This window comes from Camellia sinensis, chromosome 4 (assembly GCF_055761805.1).
Source record: "Camellia sinensis isolate YWXY chromosome 4, ASM5576180v1, whole genome shotgun sequence".
Classification (NCBI taxonomy): domain Eukaryota; kingdom Viridiplantae; phylum Streptophyta; class Magnoliopsida; order Ericales; family Theaceae; genus Camellia; species Camellia sinensis.
This window is the reverse complement of record NC_138964.1, coordinates 16,717,962-16,729,960: the sequence shown is the minus strand read 5'-3', so window position 1 is coordinate 16,729,960 and position 11,999 is coordinate 16,717,962. Positions and strand designations below refer to the sequence as shown.

Here is an 11,999-nt window from a genome sequence, read left to right as displayed (position 1 = left end):
CAAAAAACGAAAATAACCGCATACTTAATATGGCATTAAGATTTTTTTTGTCTGTGTCTTTTCTTTTAATTATTAAAAAGATCCTATAGCCATATTATTTTCTTAGCAACCCTTCCTCAAAATAAATATAATGACACAATAAAAATATAAGAAACCATTTTATTATTATTATTATTATTATTTTTTGTTGGGCGACACAGGAATTAAGAAATAAATATATTTATTGATATGAAAAAAAGATAGGAATATCTAATCGAACATTTATTATAGAAATTTGAAGTACATTTATATCAAACACATCAACTTGATTACAAACAAGTTAATTTTCCTACGCAAACAATCCAAAAGCTGGATTTATAGCAGTAAATCCTCCATCTAGTGCAAGATTATGCCCACTCATGTACTTGGACTCATCACTTCCCAAATAAAGAGCTGCTTCAGCCACATCTTCTGAGCTAAGAGCCATCCCTTTGAGGTTAGAATAAACTCCAGAGGCACCATTCTCATCTATCTTGAAAAATTTCATTGTCAATGGTGTCAAAATGAAATAGGGTGATAAGCAGTTAACGCGAATCCCAAACTGCCCGAGCTCTGCAGCAACATTCTTTGTCAGCCCCACCACGGCGTGCTTTGAACTCGTATACGCATGAGAAGCAACACCACCAACACTAGAAGAAACACTTCCGATTGTAATAATGCTACCCTTTTTTGCTGGAATCATCACGCGAGCTGCGTGCTTGGTGCCTAAGAAGACTCCTGTTAGGTTCACGCTAATGACTTGATCAAACTCAAATTTTTCATTGTCAAGAATGCTGGTTTTAGGTTCGTCAGCTATAGCTGCATTGTTGATCATGATGTCAAGCTTTCCATATTTGAGGATGGCGGTGTTAACCGCATGTTCAATGTCTGATTCATTACTCACATCACAGTGAACATAAAAAGCAAGTTCGTCACCCAAGTCTTCACATACCGAGTGACCCAAGTTGTCTAGGATATCAGCAATAATCACTTTTGCTCCATGTTTGGTGAACAGCCTTGCGATGCACTCGCCAATGCCACGAGCACCGCCAGTGATCAGCGCTACCTTTCCTTCTAATCTGAAACATGTGCATAAATTTGTTTTCTCAACACTGTATATATCCAAAAATATAAAAAATAAAAAATAAAAAAATTACTCAGAAAAGTATATATTTATTGACCAATTTTGGTGTAAAAACTCTAGGTAAATGACATTTTTCATATTTTATTCAAGTATATATAAGAAGAAAAAAAATCTATCATAGAAAAATAATAGTAATTTTTTATAAGGTTTTAAATAGAGTATGGGAGACATATCGATCACAATGTAATTATACCATGAGTGTCTGCTGATATATAAAGGAAATTGGTATCATGATTATAATTTTTTAAAAACCTTCGAGCACAAAAAAGTGGTTTATCTCAGTTGAACCAATTGTATCAATTATGAATTGGTTATGAACCAATATAACTCTTGAATGGTAAGGTTCAACTTTAAATGTATCGAAACCACACACTACTTTTCTAAGGAAAATTTTGAGTGCTTTTTTTTTTTTTTTTTTTTTTGAATACTTAAAATTATTGAAAAATTAATGACCATTTCAAATAGAATAAGAATAGCTGCAACAAATCCAATTAATTAGGGCCTATTTGATAACACTTATATTTACAAATTTTTAAAAAATTGTCAACAAAAACTAGTTTGGTTTCTATTTTTATTTTTAAAAGTTGTAAATAATTTTCAAAATTTATTAAATTTCGTAAATATATTTTTAAAAAAATGGTTTCACTTTTTTGTTTAAATTTTTTCTTTTCCCACCCTTTTCATCTACTATCCATTGCTCTCACTACCGGCCATCATCACTAATGACCTTCTCCACCAACCACCTCATTCAACCACTGGTCACATGCCATTGCCATCAACCACCTGCCTCAACAGCCAACCACTTGCCATCTTCAGCAACCACCTCTCACCAATGGTAACCACCTTTAACTTTTATTGAAAACCACATTAGGCGGCCGATTGGCCAGCTTCTTTGACCAACCGCAATCACTTTTTTTTTATCAATAACGAAGAAAACTTTATTGATGATAGAGAACCTTACACGTAAGGAAAAAACATCAACAAAGGGGGGGAATGATGCAAAGGCCATCATAACAAGACAACCCAATTCAAGCTAGGTTGGCACTAAGCGACTCACACAATCACATGGCAACATCAATCCAAGCACCTGTTGGTGAGAGACCAACCGATACAAACTGCAACAGAGCTTACAAAATTGCAACATATACACAAAGACATCAAATAGCAACAAAATACAGCATATAGCAAAGGCAGCAGATACACAAAGACGGCAGATAGCAATAGATAGCAATCCAAGCACCTTTTGGCCACCACTTCTCGTGACCATCAACCACCTTCGGCTACTACTAACCACCTCTCATCGGTGGTAACCTCCGGTCACCATCTCCAACCATTCTTGCAACCACTCATTTTTACTTATTTTCAAAATAAAACTTTAAAATGCTAGGTATCAAGCACGTTTTTTTTTTATTTTATTTTGACCCAAAATAAACATAAAATATTTTATGTTTTCTATAAATAAAAAAAATAAATAAATAACTGTAAACATTACTAAATGACACCTTAGTGTTTGGTAATGTTTACGATTTTGGTTAAGGCCTTATATATTTGTCTATTAAGGCCTTATATATTTGTCGACGCTTTTTTTAATTATTATTTATAACAATGGAATCATACAAAGCAGAGAAGACAATAAGGATTATGCATAATAGTTGCAAATTAATTAAGGAGGAGAATTCCTCTAGTCCAGATTTTGGATTAGTGGGTGTTGTTTGGGCTTGTGGAGACCACTACGAGTCTCGTTTTGATAATTTGAACTGTTCATTTTTGTTCATTTTGTTTGACACTGTGTATTTAATCTACACAGAAAATTAGATCGATCCGATAACTGTAACTTGTTCAATTTATCGAGTTTTTAACCAAAAAAATTTATGATTTATTTTTAAAAACATTTTTTTGGGTTAAAACCGTAATAAATTGAACAAGTTACAATTATCGAATTGACCTAATTTTGTATGTGAATGAAATGTACAAAATATTCAACAAAATAAACTGTCTGAATTATTGAAACGAAACCCATAGTGAATTCCACGGGCCCAAACAACACCCTCTAGTCCAAAATCTGGACTAGAGGGGATACTCCTTCAATTAAGAATATAAATAATTTTCTCACCAATTAACCAAAAGTCAACATTGGGAGACATACATAGAATAACAGCAACAACAACAATTTTCTAATCACATTCACTTTCACATGCTAAACAAAAAGGGCTATTGGCTATTTACCATATGTTCTTAAATCAGTTATCGAGAAAACTATTCTCCAAAAAAATCATCACAAAACCTATTATTAACCCATTAACGTTCATGCCATATTTTGCAAGCCAAGTTACAAACTGATTTTGCCCAAATTTACAAACTGGTTACAATAATTCATAAAAAGAAATTCGTCACTAAACATGTCTATATGGTTGTTCTTAAATTTTTTTTTGAAAACATAACAAAAAATTTGTAAATTTAAACGTTACTGAAAAACCCCTCCCTTTAGAGAATGGCAATCTAACTTGCCTAGAGGAAACTATAGAAACACATAAAATAAATTTTAAAACAATTAAGAAAAAATAAAAACTGTATAAATTAGTTAAAATTGGTGAGAAAAAGCACATCTAATATTTGTGTTAATTACAATAATATAGTTTACTTGGCTTGTACCTTGGTACATTCACAGAGGCCTGTGCCATGATTGAGGGATAAATACAATGCTTTTTGGAAACTTTTGAAGTTTGATGCCAACGGCCTCTACAACTTTGATTCCTTTGGGAAAATATTACTAGTTGTTTCCTTAAATAGATATAGGATCCTACCTACCATTATATTGTTTTAAATGTTCTGAATTATATTGTTTTAAATGTTGTGTTGGATTATGAATTTGGTAGGAATTTAGAAAATGAAAGGGAAAAAAAATGTAAAACAAAATTAGTTTATATTTCATTTACATTTGCCTCATATATTCTTTTTTTTCCCTTTCAAATTCTTACAAAAATTTATAATTCAAACACAGTTTAAGAGTCTATATTAGTCCATGTATATCTGTGGCTGACCTAGGATTTGGGCTTAGGGGAACAACATTGAGTTGAATTCATAGCAAATTGTATCATAAAAAAATTGATTCTGAATTCAATTGCTTGTAGAACGATTAAAGATAAGCGTAAAGTCAAAATTGTATGTTTAAGGTGCTAGTCTAGTAAAGTAGTAAAAACTCACTTAATGATAATAAAATAAATACTCACTTAATGATAATAATAAACCACTATTTAACATTATTTTAAATAATGAAATAATGAGATATAAAAATTTTCATAACTCGCAATTTATTGGTTTGTTAAAACAACATATTATTTTACTTTTATTAAAAATATCCCAACATAAGGTGATGCCGGAGTTAACTGTTTTTTTTTTTCCTTGTGTTCTTGAGTTTATGTTATTATTTATTATTAATTTGATATTTTATTTTAGTTTTGAGAATAAAATAATCATCATAATTTAAAGAAGAATTTATTTTTAAGTTCTTAATATTAAGATTTTATAAGATAAATGATATACAATATTTTCATAATGATTGAGGTCCCTTAACATTTTTCCAAAGAAATTTCATAACACAGAATTTCTCTATGTTTTGAAATTTCTCTGGTTTGCTCAATTTCTTTGATTTTCTCTATGTTTTGAAATTTTTTTGAGTTGATTTTTCTCTGGTTTGCTTAAAAATTTCTCTGTGATTTGCTTAAAATTTTGGGATACTTATGTGTAGGTCCTAATAAGTAAACTTAGGCCTCGTTTGGGAACATTCTAATTTAGTATTTTTTGGCTATTTGGCTAAAATATGAGCTAAAAAAAATTAGTATGTTTGGAATGACTTTTTGACTTTTTACGAAAAGATGTGCAAAAAGTAGAGAGAAAAAGAGAATCTTTGACTTTTTGGTATGGATTGTTGGCTTTTTGACTAATTTAGTAACTTTTTGACTTTTTGACTAAAAATAAGGGTTCCCAAACGAGGCCTTATTGTCTAATAGGTTTTACGATAAAAATTTATCATAAAAAAATCACTAATTGTAAGTTTGAGTAACAATTTATAAAAATCACGACAAAAAAAGTCACTAATTATCAATTTTTAGCTACATATATGAAAAATTATCACAAAAAAATTATTTTTAGCGACAATTTTATCAAAATTTATTTTCAATAGAACTTAATGAAAATTAAGTCGAACTATTGGGACCTAATTAATTCTCTGATTTGCTTATAATTTTCTTGGTATTTTAACCAAAAGAAAATTATATCTTTTCTCAAAAAAAAAAAACAAAATAAAATTTTGATATAACAGCTACAAACAAAGACCAAATAAAGTCAAGTTGATTAATAACAGAGATATAAACACAGAGTTCAACAACCTCAATGCCGAGCATCGAGTCAGGGACAAGCTTTGCATCTTTTCATGTAACTAGTGACAAATTAATAAATAAACACAAAAGATACTTGCACGCAACAACATCCAAAAATGACGTAGAAAAGTTACTTTGTGATTTAGAGTTTATTTGCATTTCTTAAATAAGTAAATTTATTTAAATAAATATATTTATTTGAGTTATATTATTTTTTTATAAAAAAAAATTAAAATATATTTATTCAATCATCGTTTGGTAAAAAAAAATTTAGTTGACTTTTTTGAATTGAGTCTTTTTTAATTTGAAACTAAAAAGATCGTTCGGGTTAGCTTTTTTGAATTTTTTGATTTTTGTAAAAGAAAAGATAAAATAATTATATTTTATATGTGATATTTTGTCTTGACTTTTTAGCCTATTTCATCTTTTAGTGGTTGATTTAGTTCCAACCCAACCCAACCCAAATAGCCAAATGAAGCCTAGGAATAGACTTCTTAAAAGTTTTTATTTTTTATGAGATGGAAAAAAAAAATTAGAATGGGGTTTTCAAAAAAGATAATTGTTAAAAAGTCCAATCTAAGTAGAGTAGCTGACAATTTCTTCGGCGTTAGCACCATCTTCGACGGTTAGATCGATGACTTCTTCTTTGATGGTGACGCTCAGCTGAGTCTGGCTGACAATTTCTAGTTGATTGGGGGATTTGTCTACCACACTGGGTTAGTAGCTAGTAAGACTGGAGTGGGGTTGGTCGCCGGTCTATCCTCCACCTCAAGTAGTTTTTGTTGCATGGCGCTGATTGATGTCGCCATATAACTTTGAATGAAATGTAGAGGTAAATTCAAGAAGACCTCAGAATCAGTGGGCTAACCAAGCTTTTCCACTGTCGCCTTCCAACCGCCCTTGAAGAATATATCCTTGGTAGCCTTGCATTGTTTAACATAGGCTTGCTTACTTTCCACATAACCATGGTTCTCGACGTCCTCCATCTTCTTGTCTAATGCTTTGATCTTAGCATCCTTCACGTTTTTGAGCTTTTGTAGCTCGTGCAAATACCTATTCTTCTTATCAACCAAAGCCTTCTGTTTGTCAGCATCGGCCATACAAACTTTCTAGGCCAACTGATCCTGCTTGGTACTTATCTCGACTAGCTTTGCCTTCAGTTCTCTTAGCTCCGCATCCTTGGCAGTGTTGTCAGTAATGGCCACTTTGGCAGCCTTCCTCAAGTCCAGCATGCGTTGATGTGCCACTTGATTTTTTTGCATAGCCTGTGGAGTACACTGGATATTAGAAAGACCAAGCAAACAAGTGAAAAGAAAACGATCGAAGATTTATCACTCACCAGAGCCAGCGACTTGGTAGCCGATCTGATAGCCTTTAGTTTGGTCAACTACTCATGCCTTTTCATGTCGGCAGGAAAGTAGAGACCTTTGGCCAACTTAAAGGCCAATTAATGATCCTTCTCAGCGCATACCAAGTCAGATGTGGTCACAGCCCGGCCCTTGTAGGTCAAGGTCAATGCCCACACCGGAGAGGTAGAAGCTTTAGCTCGTTCAGTTTGGCTTCCCTCTAGAGGTGTCTCTAAGTTGAACAGCTTGGCATCCCGCTGCTCAGTCTCTTTTTCATCCACCAATCATTGCTCGGTGGGAGCAGTTCGGGCCCTTTTGCTGGGCCAAGATAAAAAAAACCCTACCTGTTGTTAAGGTAACCACTGTCGACCTCCTTTGTTCAGCGGGATGTTGCTCGATTTGAGCATCAGTAGGTGCTGCAAAGGTTTGCTCAGTGATAAGAGCTCAGAGTCCTCTCCTTTTGGCCATATCTTGCTCCTCCATTAGGAAATAAGGTTTATTTTAAGCAGGTTGGAATCAGGTTCAGGTGATGGCTCTAGGAGAAATTATGTAACCTTGCTTTTTTGTTTGCCTCTATATCGGTAGGTCGACTCGAAGTTGAGTACGTCGGTCCAATCTCTTTGCCTATATCTTAGCACGGTACGAAGGGCATCTCGGTTGGCATAGGCATATCTCTCCTTTAGTGTGTCTAAATTTGCCAGGAAAAAATGCATGTGTTAGTGCATTTTATTTAAATTCTAAAAAAATAAAAATAGTACTACAAAGAAAAAACAAAACTGTGCTATCCATATCTGTTGATCCTTTCTTATGCTTAATGTACCAAACGAGCATGGGGGCCTCAACATCTTCATAGTTCCCAGTGTCCCACAAGAAGTCCTCATCCTACAAGTCTTTGTCCGGCATTCTTTTAGCGATCTTTTTGCATCCTCTTTTTACTTTCAGATAATAGCACCAAGCATCATCTGTCTAGCCAAGAGAGTATTAGTGTAATATCTTGGCCAGGCCCAAATTGAGGCCTAGGCGGCGATTTAGCCCGTCTATACTATTTATTATTCAGTAGGTGTTTGTGAAAAGTTGTGTTGGGCAAAGTTTGGTTTTCCTGAGGCCTTCCCCTCTTACTGAGCCTAGAGTGCTTATAAACCATAGGAGTTGCCGAAGTGGCCTCCTCCTTGACCTGACCAACATTTCTAACCATGGCCTCCACATGGGCTGCCTCTTCAACTAGAGCATAATAATTCTTCCACATAGATCCAACCACCTTCTTCCGGATATCATCACGTAATTGCCTCTTAAACTCACAACAATGGCACTCCTCTAGAGCAAACCTCGACAAACTAGTGAATCTCATCTCAAAGTAAGCCAAAAGAATAGCATCCTGGCACAACTCAACAAACTGTTCCCTCAACCTTTCCCGAGCAGAATGAGGGAAGTACTTGGCCAAAAAGGCCTCAATAAAAACAACCCATGTGGCATCTACAGTGTTCTTAGCATACTTCCACCAACAATTTGCATATTCTTTCAATTGGAAACCCGCCAAAGAACCGTTGTCACCGTCATTGTGAGCTAGAGCATCTTGCACCGCTTTCACAATCTCGCGTGCAACTTCCTCGCCGATAGCCGATGCTGCAATGACAGGTGCTAAAGGAATCACCGTGCCTCTACCGGCACTCATACTGCCTATCCGTTCTTTATTCCCTTGTGTAGACATCCTATAAAAATAAAAATAAAAAACAAAACAAAATCAACTTAGTACACATTGCAACAGCCTTCCCGAAGCACACATTCACCGCTGCTAAGCTACAAGACACACTTAGCCCCCAAAACATACAATTACCATTGCATATAAACAATTAAACATCTAAACACATAAACGAATCAAGTCCACAAAGATAGCCAGTCATCCCAGAACTTTCAAGGAATTCCTATTAGAAACCACGTTGATCAGGCAAGTTCACTAGCTACAAGTACTATCCAAGAAACTTAATTCCATGCTCACATAAATGCAAAATATATGCCCTAACACTTATCCTAACTATATGCAACGTCCACACCAAGCATAGTAAACCCTTTGTGGTAAAACCACTTCCCACAAGCCCAATGTATTCAAACCCGATTCGCTCTGATACCAAGTTGTAATGTCCCACTTTTAATTACTCGAAATCCATTACTAAAATCATTAAATTGATTCAATTTCAGAGATAACATGTAGAAATTCTTTACATCAAAGAGAAAGAATAAATAAAGGTTTCTCTCATCTGAATATAAAATGAATGCAACAAGAGTATAACCAAAGAAATTGCCCGTAGGCTTACATCTTTCCAAAGTAAAAGAAAGGGTTTAACCCTTTTACAATAACGGCATTCCGCCCACCATTAAAAAGGCCCGTGGCCAACAATTAAGGGTGATCCTCGATCTTGAGCACTTCTTAACATTACCTAAAAAGAATTAGTAACGTGGGATGAACATAAAGTCCAGTAGGGATTCCAACATGATCCTAAACAATAACAACATACAGATAGCTATGATCATGAATGTTTCACATCATATCATATACATATTGTGACGGTTTATAATCAAAGTATACATACATAGATACTTTTCTCAAAATCATCTGATTTATTCAACAACAGAACTAGTTCACATTTGCTTATCATTTTCCCATCTTTAACAAAATATCACATAATAACCGTATTTTCCATCTTTAACAATGTTTTACATAATAATCACCTTGTCTTTGAAACAAATCACAAAGATTCGATTTTCTTTTCCTTGTTTCTTACAACCTCAATGCATAAATACATTGATCACATTTCCATGTCTTAAAGCCAAGGTTAAGGAAAATACTATCAACAATCATTTTGATGCACCCACGTGTACACATAACCATTTAAATCAAGAGATGAAAACAACACGCACACAACCACTACCTACTCAACTTTTAAGACAACTTGGTCTCCAGAACCACAATCATCATAACACATGACATATCACAATCACACTGAAATAATAATACTAAACAACTCTATTGTACCTGCTTTAAGCACGGTTAGCCAACAGTACATCTTTTCATAACAAAATGCCAATTTTTCAAATACCGACTGGAAGGTAATGGTACCTCTGCCAAGTTCTCCAAACGCTAGCTTGAAGGTCCTGATACCTCTTATTTTTAGCGCAGCGCTACAGGCGCTAACTGGAAGGTATTGGAACCTCTTATTCTTAGTGCAGCCAAGTACTCCAGGTGCTAGCTGGAAAGTACTGGTACCTCTTATTCTTAGCGCAACCAAGTTCTCCAAGCGCTAGCTGGAAGGAACTGGTACCTCATATTCTCAACGCGTGCATAATTTCTGTGATATCCGTGTTCCGTAATATGTTAATTAGTCCTTAACATGAATGTGATTATGTGTTTAATATGATTTTGTGTGCCATTATGTAAAAATATGTGGTTTTGAATTTCTATCTGTTCACCGTAGGAATATCTGTTTGATTATCTGCTTTGAAAATTAATTTGAAGGCCTTATCGGCCACGAAAAGCGAAATTGATTGTGCCATTGTGATTAGTGTAATTTTTAGAGCCTACGGTGAAATTTAATTGAAAATTGATTCGGATCAAATTAATCAGATTGAATTTGATGAATTAGTGCTCAATTATTCTATATTAAATTTATTGACTTAGTGGGAACTTATGTAAAGAGGCACTATACACTTAATTGATATACTTGAGCTCAAAAATCAGATTTTGTGCCTTGAGAGAGAGAAAGGGCCGGCTATAGAGAGAGAAAGGGAGAGAATTGTGTAATCTTGGCTCAAGGCTTGGGAATTTGAAGATTTAACTCAAGAATTGGCTAGAGTTTGGGAGTTTGAAGCTCCTAGGTAAGTGAATTCATGAGTTTAATGTTGTAAATTGTGAATTCAAGTTTCATTAATGGTCAAGAACATGAGTTAGATTGATTATAATGAAATTGAGTTGGTTTTGTTGAATTTGAAGTCTTAGAACACATGCATGTAAGAAATTGCCATAAATTTCCACGTTTGAGCATAAATTGTGTAATCCATGATGAATCTTGTTTGAAATCTATGTATTTGATCATCTCTTCACCAATTAAGTTGAGGATATTGTGTATAATTCACATACAAGTGCAAATCATGGGGGTTTGAGTCTTGCATGTTTGAATCTAGTGAGTTGGTGATGAGTTTGAGTTAATTTGAGACATACATGTGATTAAATTGTGAAATTGAGCTTCATTGTGTTGTAATTTGGTGTTTATACCATGTTAGGGTATGCATATGTGAAGTTTGAGCCAAAATCATGCATTTGGAACCTTTGAACATCAAATTGAAGCTCAAAAACATGTTATGGATTTTCCAGAATTTTGATGTCCGCTCGAACGGGGAAACCGCCGCTTGAGCGTGAAATTCGTGTTCCCAGTATTTTCTGCAGACATGGTGTCCGCTCGAGCGGAGAAGTTCACGCTCGAGCGGGGAGCCATGTAGAGAGGCCTTTCGTTCGAGCGCCAGAGTTCGCGATCGAGCGTAAATTTGACATATCCAATACTTTTGCAGGCCTCAAGGGTCCGCTCGAGCGGGGACCCTGTTTTCTGAAATTTTGAAAAGACATTCTGTGTTTCATTTTCTGTTCTCTTTCACTTCTAAGTACTTTAAGGCATGCATTGAGCATTGTAATTGAGTTAAAGAGTTAAGAATGAAGCCTAAAGAGGAAAATGTGAACTTAGAACGGATCGAATTGTTTGTGAACCTTTTGTATTCATGGAATGTGTAGGGTTGAGCTCTAGGACAAACCAACCAACCGATCACTGTGAGTAATATCTTAATAGAGATATCAGAAATATGTTGTTGTCTGTAGACACCCCATTTTTGACCGTCCTCAAGACTTGGACGTCACCGTTTGAACACTCGGTGATTATCCATGTTTGTGTTTGTTTGGAGTTCCCGGAGGTCTCGGCTACGCGCCCTGCCTCAGGATCTCCGAACTTGACCGTTTTGTGTCTGGTTTTGCACCAAACACTTGTGTTTTGCCTTGGAAGGGCAGGGAATGCCTTGTGAGGCATCCCCACACACCACCGGCAGTGGCTAGAGGTCACCGGCTGGTTTTTG

At 35.0% G+C, this 11,999-nt stretch overlaps 1 protein-coding gene across 1 annotated transcript; it reads right to left on the bottom strand.

The window, feature by feature from the left end:
* Positions 1–203: 203 nt before the first annotated feature.
* On the bottom strand, positions 204–3,944 carry LOC114256892 (secoisolariciresinol dehydrogenase). The gene is made up of 2 exons (XM_028196588.1): positions 3,815–3,944; positions 204–1,097 (listed from the first exon to the last, which is right to left on the bottom strand). The coding sequence occupies exons 1-2, from the start codon at positions 3,841–3,843 to the stop codon at positions 329–331; spliced, it is 798 nt and encodes a 265-aa protein (XP_028052389.1). The 5' UTR covers positions 3,844–3,944; the 3' UTR covers positions 204–328.
* Positions 3,945–11,999: the final 8,055 nt, after the last annotated feature.

Bases quoted from the DNA above. Each gene is read 5' to 3' on its own strand.
- LOC114256892 (XM_028196588.1), bottom strand. From the start codon at position 3,843: ATGGCACAGGCCTCTGTGAATGTACCAAG. The intron at 1,098-3,814 runs GTACAAGCCAAG...CACATGTTTCAG, and splicing joins GCCTCTGTGAATGTACCAAG to ATTAGAAGGAAAGGTAGCGC.